The sequence below is a fragment of the Rutidosis leptorrhynchoides genome, chromosome 3 (genome assembly GCF_046630445.1).
Source record: "Rutidosis leptorrhynchoides isolate AG116_Rl617_1_P2 chromosome 3, CSIRO_AGI_Rlap_v1, whole genome shotgun sequence".
In the NCBI taxonomy this organism is placed as follows: domain Eukaryota; kingdom Viridiplantae; phylum Streptophyta; class Magnoliopsida; order Asterales; family Asteraceae; genus Rutidosis; species Rutidosis leptorrhynchoides.
In genome coordinates, this window is record NC_092335.1 from 161,952,462 (window position 1) to 161,970,848 (window position 18,387).

The 18,387-nt window shown below is 33.0% G+C and overlaps 2 protein-coding genes across 5 annotated transcripts in view; both read right to left on the reverse strand.

The window, feature by feature from the left end:
• Positions 1-1,415: 1,415 nt before the first annotated feature.
• LOC139896951 (F-box/FBD/LRR-repeat protein At1g13570-like) lies at positions 1,416-3,935 on the reverse strand. Of its 4 annotated transcripts, none has more exons than XM_071879584.1 (5): positions 3,834-3,935; positions 2,696-3,292; positions 2,513-2,620; positions 2,278-2,430; positions 1,416-2,169 (listed from the first exon to the last, which is right to left on the reverse strand). In XM_071879584.1, the coding sequence occupies exons 2-5, from the start codon at positions 3,275-3,277 to the stop codon at positions 1,882-1,884; spliced, it is 1,131 nt and encodes a 376-aa protein (XP_071735685.1). In that variant the 5' UTR covers positions 3,278-3,292; positions 3,834-3,935; the 3' UTR covers positions 1,416-1,881. The 4 variants fall into 4 exon arrangements, with proteins under 4 accessions (XP_071735685.1, XP_071735684.1, XP_071735683.1 ...); XM_071879583.1 differs by having other exon boundaries at positions 1,419-2,199; positions 2,696-3,282; positions 3,834-3,883; XM_071879582.1 differs by having other exon boundaries at positions 1,420-2,199.
• Positions 3,936-4,712: 777 nt separating this feature from the next.
• Positions 4,713-18,387, reverse strand: part of LOC139900547 (uncharacterized) — a 54,610-nt gene continuing 40,935 nt past the window's right edge. Inside the window, exon 2 of the mRNA XM_071883313.1 lies at positions 4,713-5,110. Within this exon, the coding sequence (XP_071739414.1) occupies positions 4,713-5,110 (398 nt within the window). The remainder of the gene's footprint in view (positions 5,111-18,387) is intronic.

Here is an 18,387-nt window from a genome sequence, read left to right on the forward strand (position 1 = left end):
AACCGTTCCGGCTACCATTATCAAACTGGGGGAACTTGATGATACGCGTAATAATCCGTCTCCACAAGGCACATTATTAGTAGCACCCCAGATATAATGTACCCGGCATACGTCATTACGAGCAGAGAATATCTTCCCGGCCTCATCTTAGTAGTCGGACCAGAAGGTCACTTATGAACACATGCAGGAAGGAGGCCGGGACACCACAAGAAGTTCCAGCTCGGACAATAATGCAAGTTACCGACACCAACTAGTCGGATGCAAGAGCATTAAGAAGCCGGGAACCATGTCATCACATAAAAAGGCCTGTTGAACCATGAATATCAGGCACCCGGTAACCTCTACAAGGTTACCCATAAACTGGCTACGATCTTGCCCGGCCACAACACTACCGTGAAGAAACACTTGGAGTAAAACATCAGTTAGAACCTTCTTGGTTAAACAAGGCATCCATCCGTCATATCCTAGGCGGATCTTCCACACTCCCGGAACCAACGCTTCGTCCCGGAATAGGAGCACTGTCCTGGAACGAGTACTTGATCCCGGAACAAACACACAAACAAGCTGCACACTACGTCAGCCCACAAATCTAGAAAAGTTTGTTAGGATCTGCTCGTTATTCCCATGAAAGGGACAGGTGCCACGTCACTCCTTGGGATTAGCAAAGTTTGTTACAACCATGAAAGGGACATGTGTCACGTCACCATTCCCTCATAACACCTATAAATACATGATCGGGATCATTCAACCACTAACACTGGATGCATTAATGTTAATCTGCCCAAATTAATTGCAGTGACATTTCTCCAGCTGATAATATGACTCCGATTAAGATTTCGGTTGCCATCGGAGTTAATCTTCATTCTAAGATATTAACTTACTCAACTCCAATCGAGTAAGGTTAATCTCATCGATTGTTTTACGCCCTTGAAATCCAAATTTCAAATCGGGGTTCGTACAATTATTGGAGTTAAAACATTCGATCCACTCTTTTCCCCAAATCAAGCACTCAAACCCGAAATCTATTTAACAAATACGATTTTGGTTTGATCAACATATTGTATGTGCTATTCATTAAGTACTAAATTTAACATCTTTTGTTATAGTTGTAACATTCAGTATAAAAGCTACGTGCAAAAGGTAAGTAGTAAGAAGATATTACAAATACTACAATCTATAGTACTATATAAGATATCGCATGCATAGTGCTATAGTGGGCTAAAAGAGCAATTCACAAAGGATAAAGATAGTCGAAATGCACTAAAGTAAATTACCTATACAAACAGCTACTCAGAATAGAAAATCTGTTTGTGAAAGATCTAAAATGATAGTAGATAAATGCAATAGTTAGTGCAATAAATGCAATAGTTAGTGCAACATTGCAGACTTTCTTATTAACAACAGCAGAGGCAAGCACATGAATGTCTCAAAGGTTGCCTTTACGGAGGTGATAACGTGATTATCACAAACATGACAGACAACTACAAAATGACAAATATACAAAAAAATCATGATGGACTGTGTACATCAGAATATGGAGTCGGATTCCTCGCCCTTACCGAGTAACCCGAACAGGCCTTACAACTTTATACTTTTACCAAAGAGGTGATGCATAGATTCCTAGTCAATTGTAAATTTAAAAAATTGACTAGGAATCTGCATTTAAAAAACCAATAAGATCAAGCAGTATGTACACAATAATGAACTTAACTGAGTTATGTGAGGGATAATTTCCTTCAACAACAAGCTTCTGATTTAAGATAAAGCAAAAAGTAGCACTTCATAGTTCATATGACATAAGAGAACATAAGGGAACATAATTAAACATGTACTCGACAAGTACAGTCCACGTAAAACCACATCAGTTTGCTTTGACAATCCTTAAGAATCTTCAGTTTTTGAGCGTTCAACAATTAATTGTGCTGAAGGTGATGCACGTGGAAATGGAAGACGAATCATATCGGTAAGAATTATCACTTGTTCGTCAACAGAAACATTGTCCTTAAGCACAATTCGTGCAATTTTCAGTAAAGGCGCCTTACCCAAGATCAGTTTCACAAATTCCATTTCAAACGAAATGTTACTAAAATCTGCTATCTCAAAATACGTAAGATGATCCAAGGTCAAACTCAAGTCGTCTTGGAGATCAACAAACTTAATGGAACTTTCCTGAGTCGGCAAATTCTCATTATCATACATCTAATTCAGAAAACATTGTTAAATGTCATTAAACCTGTATTTAAAGAACCTATTATGATGAGCAATACAATTATATACCAGAAAGAAAAGTGCCTCTAGATTTGGGGAGCTCCTGATTATACAAAGGACGGATGAAATGATATCTTGTTCCCTTAGGCACACATCCAAACTAACATCTTTAAGGTGAAGCAAAGTTGGAAGCTTATTTGGCATACCACCTGCAACCAAATACTTTAAGGAAAAGAAAAAAATCAAAGTTTAGCAATCACAAGATTCTTGTATGAGATGCATACAATCTTTTAACCAAAATCACCTTCATGTAATACTTTGAGATATCTAAAGTATGAACTAAAGGCACACACTGAAAAAGTTGTACAAATGTAAAGGAGTTTTCTTCTACATATTCTTCTTCATAACCACCCTGCATCAGTAAACATACATTAAAAATGATATCTTTCAAGTGAAGGAGTTTCATGAAAGGTTATATGCAAATTACCAAAACGATTTTTTCAAGTAGTGGGCAACTCGAGAGGAAATGTTGCAGCACTTCAGAAGAAACTTGAACATTATAGAAGGACATGTTCCTCAACTTCTTAAATCCATTAATTGTCAATGGAGGTTCAAAATCACAATTTAATAGCTTTAAAGATTCTAATCCTTGTATCAAAAAGAACGATGCGGGTAGTTTGTAGAAGGAATCTGAAGTATCAATGATCAAACATTTCACATTACTTCTCCTTGAAAGAGAAAATATGATCTGGTCTAACTCGGTTGTCATGCCCAATTTGTTGACATCAAGCTCAAACTTTAGTGTCGCCTGACCACGGTGTATTAACAAAACATGGAAGATCGCATTGACAAGCTTATATTTCAACCAAATTTCGCCACCAAGTATCGATTGAACCAGATTGTGATCAAATACAAGTTCGGGCATAGTTGTCCAATAATATCTCCATTTCTTTGACAAAATGCTCGTTCTAATTGCATCTCGGATTGGCATAAGAGTTAAAATTGCTTCGATTATGTTTTGAGGAAGGGAGCTGATTCTATCCGAACTTCGACGACGAGTTTTCATCATATACACTCCACAAGTCTGCAATATATAATGTAAATCAATAAAACCGAAAGTATAAAAGTGAAAAGTGTTATCCAGAAGATAGGTGACATGTATATTATTAAGAAAAGGAGAAAAAAACCGATTTATAGAAACATAAACCTTGTTTATACTGTAAATTATAACTTAACTTTTTGAAACTAACATTCACAGAAAAAGGAACGCATTATCAGAATTTCAGTAGTTTTAAAGATAAAAAGGACATTTCTTTCAACTTTCGGAAGTATAAAATTTTAGAAATCAAAGAAATTTCCTGAAATTAAACGCACTGTTCTTTCAAGATGGATAGTATTTATATCAGATCTAGGGCTAGAAAATTAGGAGTTTCGAGTAAGATAATTTTCAATTCAGATTAGAGTATTGTGTAGTTGTGCTGTTTCTCAATCGAATTTATAAAGGGAAAAATTAATAGAACTTGAACGAAAATTATACTTAATCCGCAGTACAATGAGTTGTTGAGCTAATGAATACAACAATACAAAGTTAGCCTTTCTACAAGAAAGAAGAGACAAAGATTTACCTCTGCGCTTTTTGATCGATTTAGGGCATCCAGCTACAATTTGGAACTGGAGTGCAAAGAGTGGGCAAGTCAAACGCGGAAGTGATAAACTAGGAGTAAATTAAATTAGGGCATATTTTTTACAGCGACTGGATCGTGTTCTATATAAATTTAGTAAAATGCTACCACCATTTCGTGTAGATATACAAAAAACACCGTAGAAAATTATATGCTAGTATATGCTACTCATTGTAAAATATTTTATATGCACTGAGTTTAAGCAGATAAAAAAAAAACAAAAATTACTAAAACGGTCCGTGTGTTAACCCATTTTAGCCATTTTCATCATTATCAACCAAAAAGTCCTTAAACAATTTTTTAATCCCAATTACATCCCTAGAACCAACTAAGCATAACTGCCCTTAAATTAATTACACGTGCAGCTCATGTGATATTCTTTCTACGTATAACCTGTTTTTGACCCCTATATCTCTGTATTTCATCATCCTTTAACTTCACCAACTGACTAACAGAGCACATCAGTTCACAATACTATCTTCATACAATTTTCGACCCATTTGACCCCAATCCATCAATTCATAAATAGATTGATATGGCTCTCATTTTATATTTTTGTTTTCATGGTGTAGGTTAATTGGTAAATAGGCGACCGACATCAAACATGGATCCATACACCGTGACTGGATTACTAGCTGAAGCTACAATCTTTTGGGAGCCTACTATTTTTATTTTTATTTTTTTCGAACGGCCAAAATATATATAAATATAAACAACCCTCTCTAACGAATTGCTAGAAGAGGAACAAACTTACAACCACAACCCAAAACGAAACAAACAATGGCAAAAAGCCGAACCCTACCAACATAACCCCTTAACACCTTACAAAGGCTTAGCTAGCAATAAATTCCAATTTATAATGCCCGAACTTCTACTAGTAATCCATCGAAACGATACTATACGAATAGAGTCAAATAGAGTGCTCTTCATAAACGAATTAGGCTCAAAATTCGTAGAATTTCGGAATCTCCAAATGTGCCATAAAGTAACCACAATGATAACGTATAATTTGTCTTTTACCTCCTTACTTGCACGCCATGCGTCCAGCCAATTCACCCATTCGTCCCAATTATTAAAAGTCGGCAAAGCTACATCCACCCATCTCCTTATCAGTCTCCATAAATCAAGAGCTACGCTGCATCCAAAAAGAACGTGATTACTGGATTTCAGAACAATCCCACATAAGGCACAACTCACGTTTTCTAGCTGCAAGCCTCTCGCTGAAATGTTGATTCAAGAGGGCAACTAATATTACTCATCCACGCTATGTTTCTCACGCAATATCTACCCCGTTTTACTCGGTTTTCGTCTCCAAAGTGCTCGAAAAGCTATGATCTGGGGTTTTTATCGCGTTCTGAATGCTATTGCAGTTCTAAGTGTAAATTTGGTGTAAAATTGACCAAAGTGTGCAAATGTATCAAGAAAACTGCAAAGTGCTCATCCTGACAACAAGAACGACGTTTCAAAATCAAGGAACGTCGTTCCATCATCAAGTACGACGTTCTAAAGCCAAGAACGACGTTCTACCTGGGAAATTTACAAAGGAAATGGAAACATAACAAGATGCCATTTAGAGCACGATTCAAGAACGACGTTCCTAATTAAGAACGGTGTTCCACATGAAGCCAAGAACGATGTTCCAACATCCAGAACGGCGTTCTACATCTAGAGTCGAGGAACGACGTTCTTAAAAGAGGAACGACGTTCCACTGCGAATTCTGAAATGTCCCATTCATATTGATTATAAACGTTCCATATTAATTGATTTCGTCGCGAGGTTTTGACCTCTATATGAGACGTTTTTCAAAGACTGCATTCATTTTTAAAACAACCATAACTATTATTTTATCGATAAAGGTTTAAAAAGCATTACGTAGATTATCAAATAATGATAATCTAAAATATACCGTTTACACACGACCATTACATAATGGTTTGCAATAAAAATATATTACATCAAAAATAAGTTTCTTGAATGCAGTTTTTACACAATATCATACAAGAATGGACTCCAAATCTTGTCCTTATTTTAGTATGCAACAGCGGAAGCTCTTAATAATCACCTGAGAATAAACATGCTTAAAACGTCAACAAAAATGTTGGTGAGTTATAGGTTTAACCTATATATTATCAAATCATAATAATAGACCACAAGATTTCATATTTCAATATACATCCCATACATAGAGATAAAAATCATTCATATGGTGAACACCTGGTAACCGACATTAACAAGATGCATATAGAATATCCCCATCATTCTGTGAAGACCCGTCCAAATCCATTTGGACGAATACATCATTCATCGATTTCATAGTGAGGTTTTGACCTCTATATGATACGTTTTGTAAACATTGCATTTTTTTGAAAAGGCACACCATAAATGAATATATATAAATCCAAGGTTTTCGACATCTGATGATTTCTACGTATAGACAGTCACTGTATATAATAGTTTACAATACTACATCCGTTGATAATGCAGTCAAAATAAGATACATGGTGATGATTTTGTGAATGCAAAGTTTTCTTGAATAAAGCATGTATGACTCCATGCACATAGCTTGTATAACGTATAAGCAAATAGCGGAAGACTTCTAGAAACCTGAGAATAAACATGCTTAAAAGTGTCAACACAAAGGTTGGTGAGTTCATAGTTTTAATGTTGCGCATAATCTGTATATAAAGGTGAATCACAAGTTTTCAGTTGTTTCATCCAGAAACGTTTATCAAAATATTCTATGAAATTGAGCACCCTGGTAACTAAACTTAACGTATATATAATTTATACCCATTGTATAATCATCTTAATAATACACGCAAACCAACGTGTACGCTTCTCAAATAGCATACGTCCGTTAAAAGGCTAGTGCTCTAGCTCGGACGGGGATATCAAGCCCTATGGATCCATATACTACTACTCGCGCCCACCAGTTCTTATAACCGGCAGTTACTAGTTACCAAAGCTAAGGGATTTTTGGTTCAAACTCAGTATAGAATTTAGTATGTACTTGTGTCCATTTTGTTTAAAATAAAGTGCATATATTCTCAGCCCAAAAATATAGATTGCAAAAGCAATTAAAAAGGGAGCAAATGAAACTCACCTTAGCAGCACATAATGTCATTCACTGAAATGTGACCGAAACTCAGAATGCAAAATTAATCGTAGATCTCAACCTAGAGAATATATTTTGGTCAATACATGTCTAATAAGCTAGGTTGGGTCATAGTGTATCCCAATCCTAATGCTCGAGACCGACACGCAAAAGTTAACAAAAGTCATCTCAAAAGTCAAACTGACCCAATATGATCTTTAAATCTATACATGTTTATTAACATAGTATAAGTCTTGATAATTGAACGAAATTATAGTTTATCAAACTCAAAATATTTCTTTATTTCAGGAGCTATATTATATTTGAATTATCATGGCAATCAAACATGTTTTATTATTTCATATAGTTTTCCAATACTTGTAAAATCAGATTATAGTGTTTATAAAGCTTTAAAACATGATAAGACAGTCAACTTTGACAATTGTTCAACAAGACGAGACGTGCCTTATATAGAAATTCATTTACTCGATTAGTAATATTTGAAAATCCAATTTATCAATCTCATAAACAAGTTGTTTAAATATCAATTACAGATTCAAAAGCAATTCCGATTAATGTTAATCATAATTCAGTTGACCATAACTTTTAATCCGTTCCTTGAAAACACACGATTTCTAAATGAAAAGTTATTAATTTTTTGACAGCTTTCCAACGACATGCATATCATATACCTTTTATCAATAACACATGTATTTAATTCGTGATTCATCATAAACTATCTAACGACAAAATTAAAGCATACAAGCATGTATAAACATATATACTCGAGCACTAGACATGGATACACTATTAATATATAAAAGATAAAATATAAATGCTTACATATCAATATTGTGATTCAATATTGCAGAAAAGTACGTAGATGCAACAGAGATGATAAACACTAGGTTTGACCTTTGACTCATGGTCATAACCCCCAAGTAATACCCATAACCTCCATAGCTATAACCCGTAATTTTCTTAGCTTTAACCCGTTCGAAAAGCTTGTTTTGAAAATAACACGCTCATGACTTCGTCGTAGTATTTTATGTAAAATACTTAATAATAATAATTCTATTAATAATAATAAAAAAATTAATATTAATAATATTAATCTTAATAATAATAATATATAAATAATAATTCTAATATAAATAATAAATATAATAATACGGAGATAGATAGATGTGAATATGTGTGTGTTCTTCAAACTGCGAAACGATCGAGCTTTTATACATGTTTGCTGAATCCTGCCCCCATGCGATCACATGGGTTCACAAGCTTATAGCTATGCGATTGCATGGCTCTTGCTGACAGCTCACATCCATTTTTGTTTTATAGTTTGTCGACATATTTTTATAATATAAATATAATATATTTAATTTATATAATTAATTATATATTATATTAAATTCATGTGCATAGTTGACTTGTAATTTTTGTTCCAATGACTCGTACATTGTCACTCGACTTATGTCCCGGTTCCGGTTTCTCGAACGCATTTTCGTACGCTTAGAAAACTAGTACTTTTCGTTACGCGACGTGTACCTTTATCAAAAATTAAACTTAATCATTGATAAACTATGTCACTCGAAGTGTAGCTTTAATCAATTAAGTGTTTTGGTTATTTGCTTCTATAAATTATCGTCTCGTAGTATATACATATACATATATACATTTTTATTTTGAAATAGTGTTTTACTGTAGCAAATAGTGATTTTCGAAAACATTGTAGCTTTTCGGGTACTGTAGCACTTCGAAAATACTGTAGCAAATTAGTGTTTTACTGGTTCATCTTAAACGCTTTAGTTAACTTATCTAAATATCAATCGAATAAATAAACGAATGTTACTATCGTTTACTAAATAACTTGAAATTATATATATGTATATATCTTTATTTAATATACATAAATCAGTTTTTAAATTCACATTGCAAGTAATTTATGAATAATTAATATTCCAATATATATATATATATATATATACAAATAGATGTTCGTGAATCGTCGGTCAATAGTCAAAGGTTAACTGAATATATAACATTAGTTCAAAATTTATATATATATATATATATATATATATATATATATATATATATATATATATATATATATATATATATATATATATATATATATATATATATATATATATATATATCTATTTACAAATAGATGTTCGTGAATCGTCGGTCAATAGTCAAAGGTTAACTGAATATATAACATTAGTTCAAAATTTTTTAGAATCAATATTACAGATTTTGCTTATCGTGTCGGAAACATATAAAGATTAAGTTTATTTTTTGGTCAAAAATTTCCGGGTTGTCACACATTCCGGGACGCCCATCGGACATGATAATTTCAAAGTACTAAAGCATTCCAAATTCTAGAATGGGGCTTGTTGGGCCCGATAGATCTATCTTTAGGATTCGCGTCAATTTGGGGGTCTGTTCCCAAATTCTTAGGCTACCAAGATAAAAAGGGGCATATTCGGCTTCGATCATTCACCCATATAATGTAGTTTCATTTACTTGTGTCTATTTCGTAAAACATTTATAAAATTGCATGTTTTCTCATCCCAAAATATTAGATTTTAAAAGTAGGACTATAACTCACTTTCACATATTTTTACTTCATCGGGAAGTAAGACTTGGCCACTGGTCGATTCACGAACCTATAACAAATATGTACATATATATCAAAGTATGTTCAAAATATATTTACAACATTTTTAATACTCCCTCCGTCCCAAATCTATTGTCCTCAGATAAAAAACACGCAGTTTTAGAAAATTCCACTAACTTCATTCTCCACCAATAATATATCTTCTCTCTCCAGAATAACCTCTTTTGATTGGTTGAAAAAGAATTTGGACAATTAATTTGGGACATCCCAAAATAGAATAATGGACAATATATTTGGGACGGAGGGAGTATGTTTTAATGTTATAAGTTTATTAAGTCAGCTGTCCTCGTTAGTAACCTACAACTAGTTGTCCACAGTTAGATGTACAGAAATAAATCGATATATATTATCTTGAATCAATCCACGACCCAGTGTATACACGTCTCGGGCTAGATCACAACTCAAAGTATATATATTTTTGGAATCAACCTCAACCCTGTATAGCTAACTCAAACATTACTGCATATAGAGTGTCTATGGTTGTTCCAAATAATATATATAGATGGGTCGATATGATATGTCAAAACATTTGCATACGTGTCTATGGTATCCCAAGATTACATAATATATTAGAATACATGTATAATACAATATAAGTTAGCTAGGATATGATTAATATAGATTTGTTACCAATTTTCACGTGGCTACAACAAGCAAAATTATCCAATCTTGTTTTACCCATAACTTATTCGTTTTAAATCCGTTTTGAGTGATTTAAGTTGCTATGGTTTCATATTTAACTTAAGTTTATGAATCTAAACAGAAAAAGTATAAGTTTATAGTCAGAAATATAAGCTACAAGTCGTTTTTGTAAAGGTAGTCATTTCAGTCGAAAGAACGACGTCTAGATGACCATTTTGGAAAACATACTTCAACTTTGAGTTTAACCATGATTTTTGGATATAGTTTCATGTTCATAAGAAAAATCATTTTCACATAATAATAGCTTTTAAATCAAAGTTTATCATAGTTTTTAATTAACTAACCCAAAACAGCCCGCGGTGTTACTACGACGGCGTATATCCGGTTTTACGGTGTTTTTCGTGTTTTCAGGTTTTAAATCATTAAGTTAGCATATCATATAGATATAGAACATGTGTATAGTTGATTTTAAAAGTCAAGTTAGAAGGATTAACTTTTGTTTGCGAACAAGTTTAAAATTAACTAAACTATGTTCTAGTGATTTCAAGTTTAAACCTTCGAATAAGGTAGTTTTATATATATATATGAATCGAATGATGTTATGAACATAATTACTACCTCAGTTTTTGTGGATAAACCTACTAAAAATGAGAAAAATAGATCTAGCTTTAAAGGATCCTTGGATGGCTTGAAAGTTCTTGAAGCAAAATCATGACACGAAAACAAGTTCAAATAAGATTTCCACTTGAAATAAGATTGTTAAAGTTATAGAAATTGAATCAAAGTTTGAATATGAGTATTACCTTATATTAGAAAGATATCTTACTGTAAATAAGAAAGATTTCTTGAGGTTAGATGACCACTCAAAGTGGATTTGAAAGATTGGAAGTAAGCTAGCAAACTTGGAAGTGTTGTTGGTGTGTTCTTGAGTAGTTGTTTTATAACTTGGTTTATGTATGGATTTATGTACTAGATTGAGCTAGATTTTGATGAAGATGATGAAGAACACTTAGAACAATGGAAGAACACTTGAGAGAGAGTAATTTGATTCAAGAAAATTAAAAAATGAATGTGTTTGTGAGTCCTCTCATTCACGTGAATATAGGGCTTCCATATAGGCTCCATTAGTTTGTAATTTTGTGAGATATTTCATGCTAGATGTTAAATATGGTTCCAAAATGGTTAGGTGACTCGCATAGGCTGCTAAGAGCTGATCATTGGAGTGTATATACCAATAGTAAATACATTTAGAAGCTGTGTATTGTACGAGTACAAATACGAGTGCATACGAGTAGAATTGTTGATGAAAATGAATGAGGATATAATTGTAAGAATTTTTGTTAAGTAGAAATACTTTGATAAGTGTCTTGAAGTCTTTCAAAAGTGTATGAATACATATTAAAATACTACATGTATATACATTTTAACTGAGTCGTTAAGTCATCGTTAGTCGTTACATGTAAGTGTTGTTTTGAAACCTTTAAGTTAACGATCTTGTTAAATGTTGTTAACCCATTGTTTATTATATCTAATTAGATGTTAAATTATTACATTATCATGATGTCATGATGTATTAATATATCTTAATATGATATATATACATTAAATGTCATTACAACGATAATCGTTACATATATCCCTCGTTTCGAAAACCTTAAGTAAGTAGTCTTGTTTTTACATATATAGTTCATTGTTACTATACTTAATGATATGTTTACTTATCATAATATCATGTTAACTATATATATATCCATATATATGACATCATATAGTTTTTACAAGTTTTAACGTTCGTGAATCACCGGTCAACTTGGGTGGTCAATTGTCTATATGAAACCTATTTCAATTAATCAAGTCTTAACAAGTTTGATTGCTTAACATGTTGAAACACTTAATCATGTAAATATCAATTTCATTTAATATATATAAATATGGAAAAGTTCGGGTCACTACAGTACCTACCCGTTAAATAAATTTCGTCCCCAAATTTTAAGCAGTTGGAGGTGTTGACGTATCTTCTGGAAATAAGTGCGGGTATTTCTTCTTCATCTGATTTTCTCATTCCCATGTAAACTCAGGTCCTCTACGAGAATTCCATCGAACTTTAACAATTGGTATCTTGTTTTGCTTAAGTCTTTTAACCTCACGATCCATTATTTCGACGGGTTCTTCGATGAATTGAAGTTTTTCGTTGATTTGGATTTCGTCTAATGGAATAGTGAGATCTTCTTTAGCAAAATATTTCTTCAAATTTGTGACATGGAAAGTGTTATGTACAGCCGCGAGTTGTTGAGGTAATTCATGTAGTGACCCGAACTTTTCCATGTTTATATATATTAATTGAGATTGATATTTACATGATTAAATATTTCCAACATGTTAAGCAATCAAACTTGTTAAGACCTGATTAATTGAAATATGTTTCATATAGACAATTGACCACCCAAGTTGACCGGTGATTCACGAACGTTAAAACTTGTAAAAACTATATGATGACATATATATGGATATATATATAGTTAACATGATACTATGATAAGTAAACATATCATTAAGTATATTAACAATGAACTACATATGTAAAAACAAGACTACTAACTTAATGATTTTTAAACGAGACATATATGTAACGATTATCGTTGTAAAGACATTTAATGTATATATATATCATATTAAGAGATATTCATACATGATAATATCATGATAATATAATAATTTAAAATCTCATTTGATATTATAAACATTGGGTTAACAACATTTAACAAGATCGTTAACCTAAAGGTTTCAAAACAACACTTACATGTAACGACTAACGATGACTTAACGACTCAGTTAAAATGTATATACATGTAGTGTTTTAATATGTATTTATACACTTTTGAAAGACTTCAATACACTTATCAAAATACTTCTACTTAACAAAAATGCTTACAATTACATCCTCGTTCAGTTTCATCAACAATTCTACTCGTATGCACCCGTATTCGTACTCGTACAATACACAGCTTTTAGATGTATGTACTATTGGTATATACACTCCAATGATCAGCTCTTAGCAGCCCATGTGAGTCACCTAACACATGTGGGAACCATCATTTGGCAACTAGCATGAAATATCTCATAAAATTACAAAAATATGAGTAATCATTCATGACTTATTTACATGAAAATAAAATTACATATCCTTTATATCTAATCCATACACCAACGACCAAAAACACCTACAAAAACTTTCATTCTTCAATTTTCTTCATCTAATTGATCTCTCTCAAGTTCTATCTTCAAGTTCTAAGTGTTCTTCATATATTCTACAAGTTCTAGTTACATAAAATCAAGAATACTTTCAAGTTTGCTAACTCACTTCTAATCTTGTAAGGTGATCATCCAACCTCAAGAAATCTTTGTTTCTTACAGTAGGTTATCATTCTAATACAAGGTAATAATCATATTCAAACTTTGGTTCAATTTCTATAACTATAACAATCTTATTTCAAGTGATGATCTTACTTGAACTTGTTTTCGTGTCATGATTCTGCTTCAAGAACTTCGAGCCATCCAAGGATCCGTTGAAGCTAGATCTATTTTTCTCTTTTCCAGTAGGTTTATCCAAGGAACTTAAGGTAGTAATGATGTTCATAACATCATTCGATTCATACATATAAAGCTATCTTATTCGAAGGTTTAAACTTGTAATCACTAGAACATAGTTTAGTTAATTCTAAACTTGTTCGCAAACAAAAGTTAATCCTTCTAACTTGACTTTTAAAATCAACTAAACACATGTTATATATCTATATGATATGCTAACTTAATGATTTAAAACCTGGAAACACGAAAAATACCGTAAAACCGGATTTACGCCGTCGTAGTAACACCGCGGGCTGTTTTGGGTTAGTTAATTAAAAACTATGATAAACTTTGATTTAAAAGTTGTTATTCTGAGAAAATGATTTTTATTATGAACATGTAACTATATCCAAAAATTATGGTTAAACTCAAAGTGGAAGTATGTTTTCTAAAATGGTCATCTAGACGTCGTTCTTTCGACTGAAATGACTACCTTTACAAAAACGACTCGTAACTTATTTTTCGGACTCTAAACCTATACTTTTTCTGTTTATATTCATAAAATAGAGTTCAATATGAAACCATAGCAATTTGATTCACTCAAAACGGATTTAAAATGAAGAAGTTATGGGTAAAACAAGATTGGATAATTTTTCTCATTTTAGCTACGTGAAAATTGGTAACAAATCTATTCCAACCATAACTTAATCAACTTGTATTGTATATTATGTAATCTTGAGATACCATAGACACGTATACAATGTTTCGACCTATCATGTCGACACATCTATATATATTTCGGAACAACCATAGACACTCTATATGTGAATGTTGGAGTTAGCTATACAGGGTTGAGGTTGATTCCAAAATATATATAGTTTGAGTTGTGATCAATACTGAGATACGTATACACTGAGTCGTGGATTGATTCAAGATAATATTTATCAATTTATTTCTATACATCTAACTGTGGACAACTAGTTGTAGGTTACTAACGAGGACAGCTGACTTAATAAACTTAAAACATCAAAATATATTAAAAGTGTTGTAAATATATTTTGAACATACTTTGATATATATGTATATATTGTTATAGGTTCGTGAATCAACCAGTGGCCAAGTCTTACTTCCCGACGAAGTAAAAATCTGTGAAAGTGAGTTATAGTCCCACTTTTAAAATCTAATATTTTTAGGATGAGAATACATGCAGGTTTTATAAATGATTTACAAAATAGACACAAGTACGTGAAACTACATTCTATGGTTGAATTATCGAAATTGAATATGCCCCTTTTTATTAAGTCTGGTAATCTAAGAATTAGGGAACAGACACCCTAATTGACGCGAATCCTAAAGATAGATCTATTGGGCCTAACAAACCCCATCCAAAGTACCGGATGCTTTAGTACTTCGAAATTTATATCATATCCGAAGGGTGTCCCGGAATGATGGGGATATTCTTATATATGCATCTTGTTAATGTCAGTTACCAGGTGTTCACCATATGAATGATTTTTATCTCTATGTATGGGATGTGCATTGAAATATGAAATCTTGTGGTCTATTATTATGATTTGATATATATAGGTTAAACCTATAACTCACCAACATTTTTGTTGACGTTTTAAGCATGTTTATTCTCAGGTGATTATTAAGAGCTTCCGCTATCGCATACTTAAATAAGGATGAGATTTGGAGTCCATGCTTGTATGATATTGTGTAAAAACTGCATTCAAGAAACTTATTTTGTTGTAACATATTTGTATTGTAAACTATTATGTAATGGTCGTGTGTAAACAGGATATTTTAGATTATCATTATTTGATAATCTACGTAAAGCTTTTTAAAACCTTTATCTATGAAATAGAGGTTATGGTTTGTTTTAAAAATGAATGCAGTCTTTGAAAAACGTCTCATATAGAGGTCAAAACCTCACAACGAAATCAATTAATATGGAACGTTTTTAATCAATAAGAACGGGACATTTCAGTTGGTATCCGAGCGTTGGTCTTAGAGAACCAGAATTTTGCATTAGTGTGTCTTATCGAGTTTGTTAGGATGCATTAGTGAGTCTGGACTTCGACCGTGTTTACTTGAAAAATGATTGCTTAACAAATTTTGTTGGAAACTATATATTTTTAACATGTGAATATTATGTGATATATTAATCTCTTAACGCGTTTGATATTATGTGATAGATGTCTACCTCTAGAACAAGTCTCATTGACTCACCTAATAATAATGAAGAGTCAACTGTAAATTGGAATGATTCGTGGACTGATTCACAAGTTCCCGAAGAGGAACCGGAAGAAGAGTCGGAACCGGAAGAAGAATCGAAACCAGAAGAAGAATCGGAACCGGATGAAGAAATAGAACCGGTGGGGGAAATAATAAAACGGTTAAGTAAAAGAAAATCCTCAACCAACCGACCAAGGTTAATTATGGTCAATGGTGTTTCCGCCAAGGAAGCAAAATATTGGGAGGATTACCAATTCTCTGATGAATCGGATTCCGACGAGAATTCCGATGATGTTATAGAAATTACCCCAACTGAATTTAAAAAGGCAAAATAAAATAATAAGGGAAAGGGCATAAAAATAGAGAAATCTAATTCCAACCCCGATGAACTTTATATGTATCGTCAACCCCCGAAGTCCTTAAGTTGTAACAATGACCCGGGAACCTCTAAACCACCAGGTTTTTCTAAACCAATGTGGAAAACGACGGCTCGTATTAGGGGAACATCATATATCCCTAGAAACTTGGCAAAACAAACCAAAACCGAAAAAGAAGAAACAAGCGAGTCGGAATAAGATAGTTGTATTCGTGTGGTGTAATATATGTAATATAGTGTCCTTATGCTTTATGATATATGTAAAAATTGCTTGTATTAATAAGTATTTTTTTTTATGAATCTAACTCTTGTCTATTTTACAGTATAAAAACACAAAATGGATAGACAACCCAATATTTTAAGAGACCTATCCGGATACATGATTGATGAAATCTTGTCTAGAGTCGGTCAGAATTCTTCGGCACAACTATTTAATGCGAGATCAGTTTGTAAGACATTCGAACGTTCCAAGAATGCCTTGGTTTATAAAAGGCTTTCGTTCGAAAGATGGGGGATATCATATTGGGAAATCCATAAGTTACGATGTGTTTACTTTGACGCATATATTGCGGCGAACCCAAATGCTATTTTACGCAATGGGTTAAGAAATTATTTTGACTCAATATATCCGAATATTGGACTTCGTGATTTAGAAAAAGCGGCTAACATGCAACATAAAGAAGCATGTTATGCTTACGGATTAGTAATGTTCGCTTCTCACCAAAGTGAGAACAAGAACATCGGGCTACAACTATTAAATAAAACGTTCCCACAAGTGACGGAGTCAGTAATTGGGGTAAGAAATGAGGTTTTTAGATTATTACGGGACTGTTGGACATTACGTAACCCTCGTCCCTTTGACGACGTTACAACACGCTGTCTTATCAACGGCCATAATGGTTATGTTCCACAAGACCAAGGATGGGAAGTAATCCTAGTAAAACCAGAATGCATGACTTGTTTCTGGACGTATGAATTACGTGTCTTTATTGCCTTTGCTGAACGACTTGTGTACTAGCTAGAATTATCTTCACAACCATCTTGTATCAAATTTATTGTGTGCTATATTTCATGCTATATGTAAAATAAGCGGTATTGTAAGTTTGTAAAATATTGTGTAAAAGTTTGAACGTGAAATATTATTATAATCAGTTTTTCATATAGAATTGTAGTAGTTAAATTGTATATTAGCTACTAAGTATGAACTTAACGGGTAGGTACTACCCGAATTTAAACTTATAAAACGCTAATATGAAGAAAAAGCTTTTATAAATGAGTTCATATTATGCTACGAAATACTATTAACTACTCTTAATATTCTGTATGATTAACTTGTTCCATTTGACTATTTTGAAGGAAATGGCACCGACTACTCGACACACCGTGAATATGAATGAAGAGGAATTCCGTACTTTTCTAGCTTCAAACATAGCCGCAGTACAGGCTGCGCTACATACCAACAATAACCTTGGATCTAGCAGTACAGGAAATCGTGTAGGATGCACCTACAAAGAATTCACTGCATGCAAACCTTTGGAATTTGATGGAACCGAAGGACCGATCGGATTGAAACGGTGGACCGAGAAGGTCGAATCGGTGTTTGCCATAAGTAAGTGTACTGAAGAGGACAAAGTGAAGTACGCTACGCATACCTTCACAGGTTCTGCGTTAACATGGTGGAATACCTATCTAGAGCAAGTGGGACAAGACGATGCGTACGCACTACCGTGGTCAGCATTCAAGCACTTGATGAACGAGAAGTACCGTCCCAGAACCGAGGTCAATAAGCTCAAGACAGAACTTAGAGGGTTACGAACCCAAGGATTTGATATTACCACGTACGAAATACGATTCACAGAATTGTGCCTATTGTGTCCGGGAGCATTCGAAGAT